The sequence below is a fragment of the Metopolophium dirhodum genome, chromosome 1, assembly GCF_019925205.1.
Source record: "Metopolophium dirhodum isolate CAU chromosome 1, ASM1992520v1, whole genome shotgun sequence".
Classification (NCBI taxonomy): Eukaryota; Metazoa; Arthropoda; class Insecta; order Hemiptera; family Aphididae; genus Metopolophium; species Metopolophium dirhodum.
Window position 1 is genome coordinate 40,741,750 of NC_083560.1, and position 22,300 is coordinate 40,764,049.

The 22,300-nt window shown below is 28.6% G+C and overlaps 2 protein-coding genes across 4 annotated transcripts in view; one reads left to right on the forward strand and one right to left on the reverse strand.

Annotated features, from left to right (window-relative positions):
* Positions 1–815: 815 nt before the first annotated feature.
* LOC132934130 (putative inhibitor of apoptosis) overlaps positions 816–22,300 on the forward strand; it is a 29,984-nt gene continuing 8,499 nt past the window's right edge. The window contains exons 1-4 of one of the 3 annotated variants that reach the window (XR_009663001.1): positions 819–982; positions 1,181–1,574; positions 1,709–1,859; positions 13,048–15,859. Coding sequence is in view for 1 of the 3 variants with exons in the window: in XM_061000433.1 (XP_060856416.1) it covers positions 1,567–1,574; positions 1,714–1,859 (154 nt within the window). In the remaining 2 variants the exon portion in view is untranslated. The other 2 variants (XM_061000433.1, XR_009662999.1) reach the window with 2 other exon arrangements.
* On the reverse strand, positions 15,931–19,082 carry LOC132934035 (E3 SUMO-protein ligase ZBED1-like). Its single transcript, XM_061000345.1, has one exon. It carries the CDS (start codon positions 17,337–17,339, stop codon positions 16,452–16,454), a length of 888 nt encoding a protein of 295 aa, XP_060856328.1. The 5' UTR covers positions 17,340–19,082; the 3' UTR covers positions 15,931–16,451.

Genomic DNA, 22,300 nt, shown 5'->3' on the forward strand with positions numbered 1-22,300 from the left:
ACATATTACGATATTATTATGTACCTACTTATCATTATTTTTTATGTGGCGTCAAATGTTTGTTTTACTCACTCAAATATTTCATAATATCAGCAGTGGGTTTTCTTTCGAGATCATAATATTATGATAGCGTGTGTATACTTGTCGCATATTGATGCTAATAACTACATTCTCCCTGGGAACTCATGAGTGTTATATATGTAGTTACTTAGTGATATATATATTTAACGAGTTTAGCTATACTAGTACCTAGGTACTCGCTCATTCGCAGATATCGTTTCTCAACCAGCGACTCGTCGCTAATATGTGCTTAAAATTGTTTACATGGTCGATATAGGCTATGGTTCAATCCATAGTATAAATGTATAACACTACGATTTTCTTAAACTCGGCCTTTATCATCAGTCGTCGATCGGCAGGTGTTCATTTTTTCTTTGTCGTCCTTTTTTTTTTTTGTCGCCGACCGCCAGCAAAACATCTGCCGGGCGCGGCACATACCGTAGAGACATCGCAGTATCGCACGAACAATATAAATGTCGTACTTTGAATCGAGATGAATATTAAATGAAAAATGTTTCAGTGAACCCAAGCCCCAAGACGAATAATTTATTTAACTGACTTGCGAAGTCCTGCCTCTCTTATTAAATTACCTATTATTGTTATTATTATCATATTAATATCATGCCGCGGTGGGCCATAATTTCTCCACGTAGTCGGTAAGTAGTGTAAGGACGGTTGGTCACACTGGTCTGATGAAGCCGGTCGGGCGTCACAACGCGGCGGCGACCTCGGGCCTGCCTGCCGCATCGGGCGCAGCTCCGCCGTTTGTTAGTCTTTCGCTCTGGCCTGAGTGAGACTCATGTCGGTTAAATTCGCAGTTTTTTCAACTCGCCGTTTCTCATTTTTGTCGTGTACGGCATCGCGTAATCACGTCGTTAATCGTCGGCCGACTATCACCTCTCTCTGCGACAACAACCGTGTTGTAAGTATTAACTATATTTGCAATAACCGAAGAATAAACGATTTTTTGCCAGTCGTACATAACAAAACCGCGTCGAAAGTATTTTTTTTTTTATAGGTTACCCAAAACACGTCGGTCGAGTCGTCATCACGACGACCGCTGCTCCTCCGCGATCATCACGATACGAATGTTTATTGTTACTATTTTTTTTTTTTATAGTGCTTAGTGTTTACGTGTCGCACGGTTCAATCAGCAGAATGAGAACCACTGGAAATTGGACCTTGTGAACGTTCGGATGCAACGACGTCCCCTTTCACCGCCGGCTCGGCGACACGTATACAACAACAACAACAACCGCCGCCGCAGTCTCCCCTCCGCGCAACGTCTGGCTCGGAATGCCGTCTGACGACGTTCATTAATTGGACGTGTACTGCGTAGCGTCGTACGGCGTCGGTGCACTGCGGACCAGTCGGCCATTTATTTCCAAACTTCACTTCTTCGTCGGTACCTACTGCTCTGCTGTGTGCGCACTGTGTTCGTCTCGTCGCCTCCAAACGCCGACGGTGATTGTTTTCCGTTCGGTACGCCATCGGGGCCGGCATAACATGGACAGGTAATAATATTATTACGATTGATATTATATTATTATTCTACCGTTTACCGTTCTCATTGTCCGTCAGCACCTAGGTATGTCGATTTCTACTTGTTTGCGTTTCTTCTGTTTATTTTAACCTTTGTTTATGCTAGGTTAGGTCTCATTACGACGGCGAGAACTTGTTGATTCAGTACCGGCGACTGAAGAATTTCGCCATGCAAGCCATGTATAACAGGTCAAGTATAAGGGCTGTTCATCGTGCAGAATATCTGGAACTGTTACATTGTTACTGGTTTGCATGCTGTAAGTTTAAGATTTCTACTCGCATTATTCAATAAGTTATGAGTAGGTCTTGGAAGTTGTTGAATTTCAATGTTTTTATTGGACTATTATATTTACTAAGTTGGTTTGAAATTAATTTCACGACACTACCTACGAAAAGATTCTATAATTATTCCATAATACTATTATGCATGTTAAAATTATTAAATATACATTAACTATATACTTAAGGTAAATATATTGGATAGGAGGAGGGCATGCCCCCTGGAATGTCTAGGACTTATCTACAACTTTAATAACTATAAAGATTATTATCTATTTAATGTAATCCAAACATAAAACAATGCCAATTGGTATAAAATAAAAATAATATCTTTCATAGCTTGTTAACATAAATATAATAAGAATAATAGTGAAACAATTAATATATGCATTAAATAAAAATTTATATTTTTACCTTTAAATAAAATGTTTAAATAAATCAACAAAGTAAAAATAAATGAAAAACTTAGTTAACATACTCTGTATAAAATAAAAATAGTACTCTATATGTCTTATAAAGATAGTATAATAATAAAAATAGTGAACCAATAACTAAATTGCACAAAATAAACGTAAACACTATACCAGATGTTACCCAATAAATATGAAAACAAAGTATAAAATAAAAAAACATAGTTCATTATTATAGTCAGTCTTTATCTTTATCTTCTATGGAAGTCTTCCATGCACTCTGGACAAACTGCAGTTTTATAATGTATATTTTGTGATGATGCACTGTATTTAAATTGGCACAAACCTATATCTACTTTATCTCCCGTTAGTTTCTTTAGACTTAAAAAAATTATGTCACATATTGCATCGTAATATTTTTAAAATTATGTGGTCTAAAACTTAAACTTTGTTTAGTTGATTGGGTTTAGCCATTTGAATTCTGGCGATGTAATGTGATGTAGAGTAGAATTTAGGTTTGAATAATATGTTTCTAATTTGAATGGATGTTAACCACCTACATCATTGACCTTAACACAAATAATAATTGCGAAATATTTTTATTTTATGTAATATGTTTATAAAGTATGACAAATATTATGCTTATAATGGAATCTTATAATTAATATTAACAAATTATACTAATATATTATGTATCATAACATTGTGTTAACTATAACTGAAATTATCAAAATCATTAGAAGTTTCTATTATTTTATTTCAATCATTTGTAATGTAATATAAAATAATATGATAAACTAAATTTAAAATCAACTGATTAATGAAAGGTCTTGAATTTTGCAGACGCATAGTTACTAAAATTAAATATTTGTTATGTCATGAATAATGATAATATAAAAGATAACTAAAAATAGTTTTATCATTTTTCTTCATATTCAACATTAGCTGATTATCTCCCATGTACAAAATACGTACTAACCAAAGTGTGACAATCCTCCGCTATGCATTAGAAGTGTATCAGAGAAACATTAGAGGGGCCCACATAAGAGGTTCATTGTTTTGAAGGATTAAAATGTTTATGTGATAACATTACAAATTGAAATATTTATTACTAGATTATTTTCTGAATTCAGAGACATTAAAATGTAAATTTTTGATTTATTTCACATAAGAGACTTTGAGCTTTGTCCTGAGCAACATCATGTTTAATTTAATGCATTTGCTGGAATTAAAAACCAAATAACTTCATTTTGACGAGAAATTCAATATGGTTATGGAACAATGGAATGATAGAAAATATTTAAATTCCTTAGATGAAAATAAAATCATATTATTATAGGAATATTCAAGAAACCAATACATTTTTGACTTAGAGGCTATTAACTTGTTTTATTTTCTTTAAACGTACACAGCCGTAAACATGGTACTTTAGTTATGAAATTAATTATTTTGTCATTGTCATATCAAACTTATAGTAGACAGCCAATTCCTAACAAGTTTTAAAATATTTTTGACATCTAGATTTTATAGTATTGCCATATTATGCCACTTTTCTTCTGCTTTTTTTTCTAAGATTAAACATTGAGTCAACCACAATTATTTTCTATAAATCTTTTGAATATGGTGAAGTTTGGTTAACTTTTTAATTTGGCCATTTAAATATAATAATAATTTAATATAATTTTCCATATTATGTTATGCGTTTATTTCTGCAGTCGAATAGTAAATTAAATATTTAAAATTGTTTAATTCACTTTAAAAATTGAAAACTTATTTTATCCATATGATTGAGTACAATTATATAAGTTGTGTACATAAGCAACCATTTTATATATCATATAAATACAATTAGGCAATATCTTAGTGTAAATGTTCATAACAACACAAATAATTAATATTTTACAAAATGTAACATAAAATAATTAGGTTGAACAGAAAATGAAAAAATTATACAAACATAAAAAATAAATATTAAAATACCTAGTACCTTAAGTATTGTTTATTTATTTAAGTGTTAGTTGGTCCTTTGTCCAACTTTGTTACTGTTATGCACATTAATGTCTTTTACATAGATAAATAAACAAAGGACCTGTGTTAGGTATATTTGGATTAATAATATTTATTCTTTCTTCAGAAAATATACGTTTAAAACAAGCAAACAAATTGCGTTCATACACACAAAAAGTTTGGTTACAATTTGACTTCTTAAAATAATTGTCTGTTAAATAAGGTTTCTGTTGAAATTCTAAACTGTAACTATAATATTACTATATTATCATAATTTTATTTTTGTGTTTTTGAGCTATAACTCTGAAGGTTAATACTTCTATTGATTATACTTTTTCAATTCAAACATAGATATAGTATCTATTGTCAAATGCTTTTATCATTTGCACCATCTAAATATTTATAAAACAAAATATAAGAATAATAAAAATACAAATTTATACTTATTATTATTGACATTGTTAAATGCGGCCCTTCAGGGATTCCAAATGATGATGATTGAAATAAGTTGTAGTAGTCGTGAAGTTACTTAGGTCTCAACTGCTCTGGTACATCTGAATATGCCATGTCCTGGCCCCTCTATATATGATTTCAGCTCCTTTGATATGGCTGGCTCGTGCATTTGCCGGTGTTTTTAGGTGAGGTCGTTGCAAGTTGTTGTTGTCGTAGAGATGCAACAACCTGGCCTTGGAAATTTCTAATGGCTAATTTGATATAGTTGCCAACTTCCAAAAGCCAAGCTAGCAGTCCTATGTGCGAGTCGCGCGCTGCCAGTTCTATGAATCTGTTGATTCATAGTTTTGTCTATTTAATTGAATGATTATAAGTGAAACCCATTGTCCTTAATATTATATAATATATTATATAATATGAATATAATATGAATCTGTGAGGCCATTGCTCACAACACCTCCAAAAAAAAAAAGGTTTCGGACTCCTTTAGGCACAAATGTTTACAATTATGTTTTACAATTTAAAATTTTGTTGAACATTTTATAGTTGATTATAATTCAGTTACAATTTTTGTTATACATTTTACAATTAATTTACAATTTTGTTTTACCTAAAATTGTTTTTACAATTCTGGAACTTAAGTAGGTATTATATGCATCATAATTATATGAAGTAAATAAAGTTGGCCTCGGAATTGGATATGGTGGATATGGTTTATCTTGAGGAGAGTAAGCTGGATTATATGTCATCCAGAAATTTCAGGTTTGTCATACTTTTCTTCTAATTCCGAAACCAACGTTAAAACTTTTAACTTGGCCTCAGATATACCTTTTTTTGAAAATCAAAAAAATTCTCGTTGGCACAATCGCCATCTGTGGCGTTTGCGCTGCTACTGTCGCTGCTTTTGCTACTGCCACAGCTACTGCTACTGTCATAGTTGTTTTTGATATCAGCTACGTTTTAATCTTAATACGTATTTCAAAAAATCTTGAGTTAAAAGGTTTTTAGCGAGACTACTCTACTTCGACGCCATAAACCTACACGTGTCTACGAACCGTATGGTAAACGTCCTACTTTTATATTTCGAAAATGATATAAATTTCTCTTCGCTATTAGCAATAACCTTAACCCTTTCTGAACAAAAGCTTAAAAACATTAAAAATATAAAAAAAATTTTGTGACTTTCGATTTTTTTCCTATATCTAAGATAAGGTATGAACAAAAAAATCTATAATTTTTGATCCTTGATCCTTATTTTATCCTGGGACTCAAAAGTCCCGTCAGTCCTTTACGGTCTGGACTTAAGTCCCACCAGGCATTTAGGTTATTTTTCTTATATATATAAACAATAAAAAAAAAAACGCGTTTTCCTAAGGATTTTTAAAAAATACAAACGATTACAATTTATAGAAAATTTTATTTTTTTTATATACTTAACACGTTCACCTCCGCACGTATATTCCTAGTCTACCGCCACACGCCGCGTAACTGTTGGCAACATATTACGTGTGCCAATCCGTAATCGACGGCAGCCATTGTCTATATCAATGAAGGCAATAGCCGGCGCCGATCACGGATCGTCGTATATTCTGAAATTTAGTTTCATACTAGACATTTTTTTAATTTTGATTCATATGAAATACGTTATTAATATTTATTGTTTTATAAAATAAATACATAATGACTCCTTATCACACATGTAAAATATTTTTATAAAATAAACAAAAATAACTTGTACATAAAAAAACAATAAAATAATATAAATAATAAATCTTCAGAACAGAAAATAACCTTGTAACTCTTGTAATTAAAAAAACAAAAAAATAACATAAATAACAAATCTTCAGAACAGAAAATAACTTTGTAACTCTTGTAAATAAAAACAATAAAATAATATAAATAACAAATCTTTAGAACAGAAAAAAATAGATAATTACATTCTAAAACCTAATAATTATTAGTAGTTATATTTTTTTATGGTACTCTTCAAAGCAACTTTCAAGACACAAACCTGGTTTTTCATTGCATTCCATACAGTAATATATCGTATCTTTACGAATGCCTTTTCCTGAACAAATTTGACATCGTTAGTATTTGTATTTTTTTTTATAATTTTTTTCTACTTTTTTGGGAAGATGTGTTTCATTTATTTTTTTCGTGATTCGAGCATTCTTATTATCCAGATCGTTTGGTAATAATGCTTCAATCACAGACAGTCTAAACTCATACAACATTGTCTTCTTTGCATATTTATTGTATAAAAAATAAGAATTTACCAATAACAAATGTATACAATGTATACCAATTTTTTTGTACCATCTTATAGTCTTTCTTTCAAACGGATAGTACGAAGTCATCTGATCTTGGCGATCTATTCCAGACATATGTTCATTATATTTTATAACTGAAATTGGTTTAAATAACTATTTGAAGAATAAATTTGTATTGAAAAACACTTGTGTTTTATTTGGAAGTTTATTCACTAAATGATTTTATCCCACAAACAATTATTTGTCTGAAAATATTTAAGTCATTTATAACTGAACGATTGAAAATAGTATTAGAATAGTATTAATTTGCTGAAATTAATAATTGTTAGTAATCGCACCCTTGGAGCAAGACCGCCTCTTCTTTAGATCTGTTGTTTTGAGAAAAATCATTTTTAAGTTTCTAATTTTAATTGAGAACGTAATTTTTAAGTTATTTCAATGATTTAAACCTTATATTTAACATTATTATCTGTACTTTGAACTAGTGTAGATTACGATATTAATATCTTATTGCTATTAATAGAATTTAACTTTATGGCGGTTTTAAATTATATTTAATTATACAATAGTGCCACATTTTGATATAGTGCAGTATTACATTACGTTTTTAAATGAGTATAAGCCATAAACACTAATATGGCAGTCTTATTTTGTGGCATTGATACATAATAATGCCACATTTTGATTTCAGTCAGTCTTGCATTAGGTGAGGTTGCATATTAGAATGTTGAGTTCCAACTTTATGCATAGAAATGGTACCTAGTTACACTAAATTTTTTGTCTTATTACTTTTGAAATGAATAAATAAATAATTTAATCAATTAGATGCTCACAAAATACAACCAACAAAATATAACCTTATAATGTTATGTTTATTATTATAATAATATCATAAAAAATTATTTAAAATAAACATCTTACATTTTATATTTTTAAAATAATGTATTATATTTAAATAATAACAATAATATTCTTTATACTTCAAATTGTACAACATAAACTAAAATAAAATAAAAAATAAAAAAATATCCGGTAACAGTTACCTAATTTTAAAGTCTAAATTATAAAAATTATGTTTTATAGGTAATGAAAAAATATATTTAACATAATACTTATTCTTTTCCTTAAAAAAAAATTAAAATACCAAGTAACAAAATAAACACATTTAACAACTTAATTAAAATCTTTATCATCAGTAGTTACAGGTGATGTATTTGAAATTGTGTTCAACTGCTTAAAAAAATAATGATATGTATCTGGTATGAATTTAGCATCACATAAATTAACAAGATCTCTTTTTTTTCTTTAGATATACCAGGTGGCGTTTGATACAAAGGACTTATATCCAATTCAATATTATTTTGTTTTGACTTTCTTGTTTTTCTTGAAACAATAATTTCCAAAAAAATCATTTTGATCATAGGATGTTTTGTATTGTATTCTATCTGGTAAATCATCTACTCCATTTAACCTGTTTAGGCCCACCTCTATGCCATTTCTTGTGCTTGACCAATTTTCTACATTTTCATTTTGTTTGTGCTTGATGAGTATACAATTTTTTGTTGTGGTATTGGACTTTTTTTTAACCATTCCAACTAATTTTTTTCCAGGATTCATAGTGATCTAAAAATGTGCATATTACAATTTATTGTAATATAGTACTGCTAATAACCAACAACATAAATTAAGCATAGTAAAATACCTACAATAAAATACACAAACTCATGACAAAATATAATGTTCCTACTCATTTGAGACTTTTTTCATTTAATTATAATGTTCTATTATATTATTATAAAAGTTTACTTACAAAATATTCAAACCTTTTCATTGGTAAAATGTTGAAAGGCCAACTTCAAAATATTGTACGAATTTCACATCATTTTTAATGTATTAATGTAATAATATCATTATCAATTGATATTAATATTAATATATTAAATTGTTATTATCATTTATGAACATGGAAAAATCTCCCATGTGCATATTTCATACACGACACTACATCTACTCTGCATGCCAATATCTCCAATGTAATTTTGACCAAATTTTTAATCACATAGGAGGTATTTCATAAACGATTTATGGTTGGTAACACATAGGAGGAATTGTATATTATTTTTCATTAATTCTACGATGGAGATAGCACATAGGAGTTTTTATCAAAATGACCGCCTATTTTTTCTGAATCCAGGGATACCGAACAATATCTCAAAATCGAAAATTTGGCACATAGGAGGTTTTTTCGTGTCAACGACGATATGTTATATATATATTTACTTAGGGTAATTGAGTATGAAGCTAGGGTCCCATGTTATTTCTATTATTTTTAATAACTACATTCTCCCTTACAGTGATCCTTCATTAATAACTCAATATTCCTAGTAATTTTATTTAATTTCTTAAATTAAAAATGTTCATTTAATTTTTTGTTAGCCTTTAAAATATGTCAATTTATACATACTGTCTTCATGTTATCTCTCTTAAGTTTATACATGTGTAGATACTTCAGTGCTTATAATTCTTTTTAATTCTTCAATGAAGAATGATAGTTATTTTTACTATATTAATTCCTCTTATCCATTCTGTGTTTTCTGCATATTTTATATAATTTAATTGTCCCCATTTTTGACATGATTCCAACTTAAAAAATCCCAGTTCCTACTGCTTGGTTCATATTTTTGTTTAACGTGGTCCGCTTGCCTGACTTTGAATGTTTGTTGTGTTCCGGAGTCGTCAAGGTTGATCAATACCTCGACTGTGACTTGTGAAAGCGGCTTCCGTGGAGTGTGTGAAGTCATAATATTTTCTCGCCTCCATGAATAAGCCCTAATGCTATAAAGGAAAATATCACGTGAATCATCAAGATCGCAAATGTGATTATGTTAAAATACTCTAAAATTTCCCCTATCCTTAAACAATTAATTATTGTTACATCTGTAGATTTGTTCCATAGTACTATTTTAGGGTCTTTGTTTATAGTGTGCAGGTATCTTTGAAGATAAGTTGTTGACAAGTTTGACTCCCCCTGATGGTTTGGTTATACTGCTGTATAATTGTCCCAACAAAGGTCTCATCAAGTCCTGTTTGTGGCGAAATATTCTTTTGATTGCCTGCAGTATCTTTTCCAAGTCATAGGGCCTTAACCTTCTCAACTTTTCATCTTGTATAAGCATAAGATGGCTCCCCTCCAGTTTTACTGGTACCTTTCCAAGTTGTTGGAGATTGCGCTAGACATCAATAGTACAATATTATTTCTGTTTTATTAATCATAGTGAATTCAAAATACACCATGAAGAAATGTATCTGAGAACTAAAATATAAATTACATTATTTCCCTAATATTACTATTTATTATTAATTTTTTCTTTATTTCTTTTATATATATTCTTAACATCTCAAGCAAGAACTTATTTCTTTGAATGATCAATAGACATAATAGGTCTTGCAGTTAGTTACTCCAATATCATGCCTATAGTTAAACAAACCAATCTGTTTGCCGTGGATTGTCAACCAGTGGATTAGCAATCTTGCCTTTATTTTTTAGCTTTCTCAGTTTCGCTAGAAACGTTTACCTTTTTCAAACGTGGAAAAAAACTTTATTAGAAGAAATTTGAGAAAATAAATGTACAAACCACACATTGCTCACATTTCAGGCACTTAGATATCCTCTCTCTTCTACTAGCATGTTCACAACTGACCTTCCCCCTACATTCAACTTTATTATTTTTATCGATGGTCAACCTAGCATCTTGCCATTTGTTTTATAAAATATTATTTTATTGTTGAAATGTACTATAAAGTTTTACCTGTTGTAATGACTGGTGACCTACTCACCTCTAAAATTGGTGTGGTAATTTAATTTTTTTATTACAAATTTGTATCTTTTAAGTCATGAAAATTTCTATTTTATTTAAGAACAGTTTCAATTACTATATCAAGTAAGAACAATTTTATGCTTGTAGATGATTATTAATTTATAAGTACATTTACTGTATAATATTAACATATTTAGGTAATCGAAAACAATGAATGTTTGATACAATTTTGATCTGAATTATGAATTAAAGATTTTATTTGGTTTTTTACATAAACTACAATTAAAACATTTTTTAATAAAACAATATGTTTGAATCTTTATTTTATTATTACATTATAACTTTATTATTAATTATGTATACTTATATAATAGCTATTTGTTCTTATCTACCATAATTGCATTAACATTGATATACATTTGTTTTAAGTTAAAACAAATAAAAAATAAAAAAGATGCTTTATACGTGTTATACGTATTATTGTGCATAATAATTGTAAGTTGAAAATTCAACTGATATATGATCAAGTTAGCTGTGATTTGATGTAATATTCAATAAATGCATATGTATGAGCCCCTGGCGTGGTCTAACAATCCGCAAGCTCTTAAATGTATATTTGAATGAACATGTTAAATATACAACCCAAAATCTCAAACATAAATGGTTGGTTGTACATGTTAGCTAATTAGCATATGTGGTAAAAGCTTGTATGTGTATTTATACACAACAGGTATATTATATGTCTATACACAATGGTGTTATAAAAAATACGGTAAATTAACAGTGAACAAGTTTATAATGCAATGTGTAGTAAAGAATATTTAAAAAAATAGTTGTTATATTATAGTGTGTATAGTTACTTTTATTTTTATTCTGTAAAATAAAATAATTTACTGATCAAATAAGTTTTATGTAAGGTTAAGCTATTATTATTGTTATTAATTGGTGATGTAGTAAATATGTAAACAACCATCTATAAATATTAATTACACTACTAGATAAATATTGTATAAAAAAAAAAAAATAAATAAAAAAAAATAGTTTTCGTGTTACAATGTTAATATTATATAATGAACCATTATTATTAAAAAAAAAAAAAATATTTTATCGCTTTGAAGAGTTTAAATTAAAGAGAAACAATTACAAAAACATCACAAGCGTAAAATAAAGTTTTTTTATAAAAACATTTGATTGTTAGTTTGGTTTTATTTTCCCAATATGTTTTGTCATCAACAAAAAATAATAAATTTTTACAACGTATTTGTGCTAGGTTGTACCATCTAAATCCTACATTGTATCGTGTTTAAATCCATTATATGGCAGTTGGTAAAATATCATCCAATATTTATAAAATTAATTTTATTTAAATTTTTTTATTGATCCAAATAAAAAATCAGATTTCATAATAATTTAGAATTGAGTTAACTATTTTTGTATTGTTTGAATACAATTCTAATATGCGATGGTCTTCTATGATATTTTCCAATAGAGTTTCATTTCCTTTTCATCACAATTCCTAACTTGGAATCTGAAAAAGTAGATTAATTCAGTGGGCTATTTAGGTCCAGAATTTATCTTTTACTTTTAAATATATAATTTACATATATAGTAATTACATTATAATAATATGATGATGATGATCATGACGATACATTTATTATTGAATTTGTAGAAACAGACGTCATAATTTTTACGTACGCGGGTTTTCGATCTATCGAATTATTAGAAATATTTTGTTTACTTATAGACGACGACGACGACGATACATTTATTATTGAATTTGTAGAAACAGACGGCATAATTTTTACGTACGCGGGTTTTTGATCTGTCGAATTATTAGAAATTTTTCGTTTACGTATGTTATAACTTGTTTTATTTGTTACAAAATTATTATTTTGATTATGGTTAGTTTGTATTTTTTGTATAAATTTAACGCATTTCGTATCGTGTCGGGGTCGTCGTCGTCGTCTGTTTCCGTATTAGGCGAATTTTCTTTAGTTCTATGCATAGTTATATTTTTTTTATTACGCGTGTCCCTAACCTTATTATTTGATATTTTTTCGTTTGTACATTTGTTGTTATTTAGCGAATTTAAAGTTTCGGTATAATATAACATCTTTCGTTGCTTGTACGTTACCGTATGTAAATTGTTACTAATTTTTGTAGTGATTCGTTGTTCGGCCTCTTCAATTTTTCTTTTTTTCGAAGGAGGACTTGCATCGACAGGAACTATTGCAATCTCATTGTCGGTTATTGAAACTGGTGAAAAATATGTGGTGGCGGCGGCGACAATATTTTACTTACATGACTTGAGTTTGATTCATCAATATCTACAGGATCAAAATAACTGGCATCTGGTTGACCCTCAGATGCATTATACTCAGGATCTCTGTCACTGTCATAGCCATTAAAACTGTTATCACTGTCGATAACTTCTTCACATACCAATAATTTCTAAAGTTATAAACATGCAAATATATTAAAAAGTATCTACCTACTCATTGTTTTTCTTTAAATAAATAATTCAAAATATTAAATTCTGTAGAATTATAATACTTGAAGTAATTTAAATTATCAATTTAAGTATTTAATAATATAAAAGTATATTATTATTTAAAAAGGAATATTATGTATTTAATTAAAATAGGTCCAACAACAATTATACAAAACTCATTATTAATTATCACTCAAATTCTCATATAATATATTCTCACTCATTTCTTGTATATTTATAAACAATTTATTGTATCTTTTTAAAGGGTAAAAAAAAATTTTATTGCAACATTTTACTTACGTCTAAATCACTTTTTGATGTTGATTTGTCATTGTCTTCAATGGTAATATTTTTAAAGATGTCGTTGTTTTCACCCTCATTCTCAGATGCATTAGATTCACATGAACTTATACATCCATACTCATATGTATCTAAAATACTATAAGTGCTAGAAGTATCACTCAAGATGTTATCCTATAAAAGGTGTCAATAATAGTATAAATTCTTCATTTGAATATCATAATAAAACATTAAAAACAGATATAGATAGACTGTAATATTTAAATTAATAATAGTATACTTACTTTCGGAAATTGATCCATTGTTGTACTAATACAGTCAATATTTTATATTTTCTTATAATTAACTGATAATTATTATAATTAAAATCTTGCTAACAATCAAATTCAAGAAATACAAAATTATTATGGATGGCGTTTTTTTTACAAGTTATCAACATAACCACACTTTTATAAAAATAATAAACATTATAATATTAAAATGATTAACAATAATAATTATTGTCATTGTCATTATTATCATTTTATTTTAATTATTAATAATATAGTCGGAGACATTGGTTTAATTTTAGATTCTTATCTAAACATACGACCTCCTTCGGCGGTAAATAATATTTCAAAAAGGTCGTAACTCAAGATACGACTTTATTCGTCGGAAACCGTAATTTGGGGAGATTCAATAAGATATTAGTTTAAAATATTAGTTTAAAATATCTTTGGAATAGCTAGAGATACGACTGTTTTCTTGGTCGATAAAGAAAAAATACTCTATCAGAATACAGTCGTAACTAGTGATGTGCGATTCATGTCGGTGAATCGATTTTCGAATCGATTAAAATCGGAATGGAAAAAATCGATTAAAAAAAAATCGTTGCTCAAAAAATCGATTTTTTGGAAAATCGATTCTTAAAATAACGATTTTTAAACAACTAGATAGTGCTTTTTGACATTTTCTGCCTCTCCCTTGTAATGCCCGGGTTCATATTGATTTATATATAAAGGTTTTCGTACTCATTATTGATATGCGAGTACTCTCTACCTTAGTCCCTCTTGAAGCTTGAGCTACAAGTGTTGCTGTTACAACTTAGTACTTACAACCAATGGAACTCACCACTTCAATGGACAGTGACAGTGTTCATATGGTAATAGCTGGTCACAGGGGGGAGGATGATCCGCAATAATTTTTTATAAACAAATATAGATAAAATATGAATTTTTTTTAAATAAAATAAAATATTACATTAATAACAGACTGGATTAAATACAATTCCAGAGGAAATACTAGATGCTTATAATTATAAGTTTTAAATTAAAATTAAAAAATTGATTCTACAATAATCTTTCATTATATAAAGTACTTAAATGTGTTTTTTTTTACCATACATTTTATCATTAACAAATTTCTTATTATATTCAACTATTTTTACTCAGGTTGGTTTTTTCTTACCGTCATTACTTTTTATTATTCTTATTATTCATCCACTATGTTCAGCACAAGGTTTTTCCGCAGTGTAGAGTAACTTCTAGTAATATTTCACACATATTGTATACTATTATATTTTTTTGTTAATATAAATAAAAAAAATTAAGTAAGAATCTAATACAATACAAGTATATGTATATAATGTTGAAATTTAAGTTTGAGTTGACTGAGTTAGGATTTATGTATTTAATAAAATAAAATAACACAACAATGATTGGTAAATAATGTAACATAAACGGTTTTATTAATTATATCATTGGGACTTTCACATAAACTTTTACAAGATTAATTCTGGGTTGCATAAACAATTTATAAAATTTAATGGTTCACTAAATCTTGTGTAAAGGACCATTGGCTCACTATTGATTCATTAAATGTTTTGTACATTTTTACAGGTAATATACAAGATAAATATACAGATGATTACATATTTACAAATAATAAAAATATACTTATATACATATTTACAAATAATATACAAACTGTAGGTGACACAGAAAATAACAATATACTTATATACATATTTACAAATAATATACAAACTGTAGGTGACACAGAAAATAACAATATACTTATATACATATTTACAAATAATATACAAACTGTAGGTGACACAGAAAATAACAATATACTTATATACATATTTACAAATAATATACAAAACCGTACAGCCTACATTGAATATACAATATATACAATAAAAATAAGTTTTTAATTATTCTAAGTGCCAGTCATTAAAATCAAGGGAGCTCAGAAATAATAGTTGTTGTAATTTCTCTCCTTTCAATCTATTTCTTTTTTCAGTCATTATGTTGCCAGCCTTCGAAAATAAACGTTCTGAAGGGACGGAAGTTGCAACAACAGATAAATAGGGGAGTACAATTTTTTTTTAGGTAAGGGTACATACTACCATTTTGGTCCCAATATTTGAGGATATCTTCACCTAAGTTTATCGTGGGTTGGCTCAAATAATGCTTAAGGTCTGTGGGAATACGCTCTTCAGACTGTTCAGAAGTTTTTGCTGCAGCTTTTTTTGTAACCAGCTCTGTGTGAACTGACCACAAACTATCATGCCGATCACCATCATCATCACTAGAGCCATGGCATGAGGAGGAGTTAGTATCATCAGAACTATTTTTGATCTCAGTAATTTTATTTTTAATCAACCTAATAGCCCTTGCACTAGAGTTAGGATTGTTTAAATGAATTGTTTTAAATCTGGGATCAAGGATAGTGGCAACACTTAACAAACTTATTTCCTCCATCCTACCAAAACGTTTATATAAATTGTCTAACATGGCCTGCTTTAGTGTTAAAGCAATTGGATTCGATAAATTTATACTCTCATTTTTTTAATGAGACAATTAATTAATGGTATTACTTTGCTACCAGTCACATATTTCTGGCCACACAACTCTTTTATTGCCACTTCCATTGGCCTCAACACTGATAACATTTCTCTTGCCAAATCAATTTCATCAGCTGTTACCATTGTAGGACCCCCACGCATGTTAATCAATACAGAAGCTATATAATTAGAACATAAGATAAATCTTTCTATCATGTAATAGATAGAGTTCCAACGAGTGGGGACAGACTGCTTCAGCTTATAATTACATAATTTTTTAAGTTCATCACTAGCAGCTACCGAATGTTTGAAATAAGTCACAACAGATTTTATTTTATTTATAAGAACTTGTACATCAGAGAGATTTTCCAATGCCCGCTCAGACACTAAGTTTAACGTGTGGGCAAAACACGGCAAATGCTTTTCTTGTGAAAAGGTTTTTTTAACTGCAGATAAAATATTGGACCCATTATCTGTGACAACAGTTACAACCTGTTTTTTTTTGATACCCCACTCCTCAATAAGTTGCTCAAACCACATGGATATATTATTTGCAGTGTGGCTGGCGGAAAGCTCCATTACACCTATCGTCACACTATCTAGCGCAACATTAGAAATATTTAAAAAATGAACAGTCATACCCAAATAACTTTTAGTATTAACAGTATCTGTCCATATATCTGTGGTAATCGTTAAAAATTCAATTTGACTAAGTTTAGTTTTCACTAACCCTGATAATACTTCATATTTCGTTTTAATTAAATTTGTTATTGTCGTCCTAGAGGGAATTTTGTACATGGGTGCCGCTTTTTTCATAAAATGAATAAATCCTTCTTTCTCGGTTGTATTTAACGGCATGTTGTCCTTTGCCAGCATGAAGACCAGCGCGTTGGTTATTGAACGTGTCTTAGATCCTCCTTCTAAAACAATTTAGACCATTTGTTATACTTTTATAGTTATGAATTAAAAAATTAACTCTTACTGTCATATGATTTGATGTCTGCAAACGACTCAAACATCGTACGTTGCTTTAAGCACACCGACTGACTACTGGATGATCCACATCCAATTGATGATGTAACGGATTTACTACGGAATGACCATGAATCGTTATCAACGATGCCAGATGATGATGAACTGGTTGAAGGTTCAACAGCATCAAATTTTAATTTACTTTGCGATACTTGAGCCTATATTAAAAAAAAATTGGTTTAAACTTTAAGCACATTATTAGTAATTATGCATTTTATTATTTTACCTTATTTACAATGGTTTGAGCTAAATCGCCTAAATATGCTGCTGGGTCGTCAACATCATCATCACACTCATCACAGTTTTTTGTTGAACTAGTTGAACTAGTTGAAGCAAAAGACTTTCGTGGAACCTTGTTCTTTGGGGCAGCAGCTGCTGCATCCTCGGCAATCTTCATTGAACCGTGGTTACGCTTTATGTGGTTGCGAATGTTGGTGGTGTTGCCACATGGTCTCACGGGAGCATAACAGATTTTACAAGTCACGACCTCGGGATCTGAAGTTTTTGTGAAGTAGCCCCAAATGGAGCTTCTTGGAGTTGATTGTTTTGAGTGTTTTGACGACATATCACGTGTTCACGTGGTCAACAGATTTTATTTTATAAAAAATTATTAAAATAAACAACTGTTTAGCAACGTACAGGTTGCGTACAACGTGAATGCGGAACGCAATTAAAAATTAAAATTATAGTAATATAAAATATTAACTATAAAGTACACAATACGGATCGAACTCGAACAGATTAACGTGGGTAAAAAGTGAATTCGACAGACCGAATTTCGACTCTACGAGATACACTAAACTTCGACTTACGAGAACGAAAAATGGAATGGAAAATGGAATGGAAATTGACATAGACATTAGACTGATTAGAGATTAGACATTAGACAAGATAGTAAGATACAAGTAGCTGGAAGTTGGATAATTATGCAGGGGGGCCAACTTCTCTTATGCAGGGGAGCCTACTTCTCGGGCCAAATATGCACGGCGGCTGGCAAAATTATATAGGAATGTAACCTAACCTAATCAGCAGTCACCAGTAACGATAAACGGGGAAAAAAAATTTCCGATTCTTATCAAATCGAATCGAATCGAATTGAATCGGTCCATCCAAGAATCGGTCCAAAAAATCGATTTTTCAATTTGAAAAAATCGATTCTTTGAAAAATCGATTTTTTTTTCACATCACTAGTCGTAACTCAAAAACGTTAAAAATGGAGATACGACCCTTTTCGTTGGAGGTTCGATATATAACACAATTATTTCAGTCAATATATAATAATAAAAATATTGTACTATACATGTTAATATAAAATTATTACTATTGGTATAATTTATGTTTATTGTGTAAATAATTATCACATTAAATATATATTAAAAAAAAATAGACAGTAATATATAATATTACAGTAAAACAAAACGAGATCTATAAATACAAAAAAAAGTAACAATATTAAATTTAAATCATAAAATAAACAAAGAAAAATCTTTATTTGAGATTATATTACAATTTTCACTATATTTAACGTTTTTACCGCAAATACTTGTAAAACAGTATTTTCGTGTTTTTTTTTCAAAATTTACAATACACGCGAGACCCTGATATTTTACTTTTTTTACTAAATAGTTTCTGCTAAAATATTTGTATTTTTATTTAAAAAGTCGCTTATAAAAAAATCGTTAATTTGGTTTACGAATTTAAACTGATATAGGAACTATAATAAAAACACAATATACGAATAAATTCGGTTAGGTTATTATTTTACCGTAAGTACTTTCTAATTTATTATATGAAGGTATTTTTTTCTTATTTGATTTCGTAATTTCTTTGAAAAAATCTATTTTTTCGAAATTTACAATACTCGTTAAATCTTTATGTTTTACTTTTTGTACTAAATAATTTTGGATTATTTCAAACGTTAGGTTATTTATAGAAAAAAAAAAATACAATATTAATTAATTATAATAATATTATACATACGATATATGTCTGCGATATAGAATTAAACACTATTTACACATAAAAATAATTACGAATATTTTTAACAATCAAACTAAATGTTTATAATTTAAGCAATCGGAGTAACCGACTATTATTTGATATAATGTCGGCTTGTGTTTTTAAATATTTAAAGATTTCATTTTTATCAGTTTCATCTCTTTTTATTAAAACCCATTTTAATTTTTCGGTTGGCGTGTTAAAAATATTCGTAACGTAGTCCATAACTATATAAAATTCTATTTTTGAAGACATACAAAACGGACAATAAGAATTTTTGTCTAATTTACTCATACACAGAATACAACAAATATGTCCACAATTCAAATTAAAATCCTGAAAATCTTCCAAATTCAATTTAGGCATGTCATTTATTTGTTCATCATTCATTATTTTATCAATATCTCCAACATTATTATGGGCTGCAAACAAGTGTCTCGTTATTTTGGCCTCTTGTGTTATTCTGTACTCTATACTTCGTCTAGTAGATTCTAATTGAGCTTTAGTAACTGCTTCTGAAGCTGACGTACCTATAACAAAACAAAAAAATTAGGTATGTAAAATTGGTAATTAACATAATCAAATCATTTTTTTATTGGCAATCACTAAAAAGTATACTAATAAAGAATGCAACTAGGTAACCTAGTACATAATGATTCTAACATCTATTAAATCTAATTAACTATTTTAAAGTAAAACATTAACTGTGTTAATCAGTTAATTGTATATAGTATTTTTAGGACAGTGTTAGAATATTCTTTTAGTTACAATTATTAACTGTTAACTGTTTCGATTCAGAATACTCAATGGTTTTTTTTATATAAGAATGCCTTAGGAATTTAACTAAAAATATACCTGTAGAGCATGTACAACCACATGTTCTTTATGAATTTATCTTTTTGACGTTTGAAGAAGTTTGAGCTAAGAACAATAAATAGTTAAATATTATTAAAATTTAAATAACATTTTAAGTTAAAAAAAAAAAATCAGCTTAGTGGTAGATTAATTTAGAAACGTACCAAGATAATAAAACTTACTAAATCTATGTAAATACACAATATGTATGTACCTTTTTTATAACCTTGAAGTGCATCAATCTTTAAATTTGTGGAAGACTGTATCTTTTCATTTGGTAAATTAATAATTTTTGTTGTTGCTGATGGCAACCTTTTAAATTTTGATGTGGGTGATGATGTGGTTGATGAACTAGAACTTGTAGCATGGTCTAAAATCATAATTTAATATTATATAGATATCCATCATGTAATCAAGTAAAATATGTTATATTCTTAGTTAAATTAACATAACCTCCTCTTGGAAAAAGGTGAAAATGAAAAAGAAGGTAGGCTAATACCAAATTTAAAAGAAGTTTATTCAAAGAATGTGGATGTTTTAAAACAAACTGTTATTTTATGTTGTTTAGTTTTTGATTGTACATCTAGGGGTAAAATTTTTGTGCACAACATATTGTGAACCCTATGACATGCCACTGGTATGTGCCTTATTAATATAATATAAATAATATTAATTTTTCAGGAACAATAAAAGATAAATTAAATTTAAGTTGTAGCTAAAGTAAATTATGTACTTACATCTGGATCTTTTTAATGATTTCTTCTTAATAAAAGAGTGTGCTGTTGATGATCCAGACGAAGTACTATAATCGGATGCAAAGTTTTGTTGTATAGTGTCATTGGAATGGATACTACCATTGTCGTCGGCTTTGAACATGAATAAATAGTAATTAAATATCAATGAATTAATAATATATAGATATATATTATTATAAATAATTAATTAATTAATTACCATTTGATTTTACACAATCTAAATCACTATTTTCATTAAAAGAAGGAATATTTTTTAAATATTGTTTAACTTCATCTGCGTTTAATTTTAAATTATCCTCTTCAACTTCGGAACTATTATAGTCTTCTATATTACTGCTTTGAACCACTTTATTCGAAAAAGCCTTTTCCATTCGTCTAATTCCCTGGTTATAATTTTCTGAAACATGAAAATGAACAATATTTATGGCTACAATATAAGAGAGGTGCAGAATACTGATGATCAGTACTAATTATTTTAAAACCCATATATCTTAATAGTTGTGAATTGTTTTACTTACCAGCCTGTTTAATAATAGTAATTTCAAAACTTTTCCAAAATGGGCCATGTGCAGCAGATGTCTTGCACATTTTATTTAAATTTTTATATTCTTTTTTCTTTGTGGGATATTTACAAAATAAGTGTTTATCATTTTGATATACCCATGAAACGGGCACAAGATCAATTGTTTTTTTTCCATCTTCAGATTTTTCATTGAACTGTACTACAACATGAGTGGTGTGCTTTTCAAATTTGTCTTGTTCCATTTCCTATAACGGCTACAACTATAACTAAAATATAACAAAAAGAGTAGGTACTTAATCTTTCCATTATTATTTTTACTGTACATATTATGTATAGTGAATAAATAAATTATTAAAAACAAATTAAAATTTAGAACAAACAGAAATCAGATATCACTAGCACTTAATTTTGCTTAAATATAGAAAATAAAATATATATTAATTTCATACTGCAAATAAAAATGCAGTAATTTCAAAGAGTTATGGAAATACAAATATACAATATTATATAATATGAAACTTATGAACTATGCAGATATGTGACTGCAAAAGTATCACGGTCATCTTTAAAAAGAACACATTTATTTTTAAAATTTTCAATGGGAATTATTTTTTTCTGTCTTGATAACAGTCCTAATTTCATTATTCCAACTTTGGTTGATTCACAAGGATATG

Coding starts and splice junctions, on each gene's coding strand:
- LOC132934035 (XM_061000345.1), bottom strand. CDS start 17,339: ATGCTGGCAAAGGACAACATGCCGTTAAATACAACCGAGAAAGAAGGA.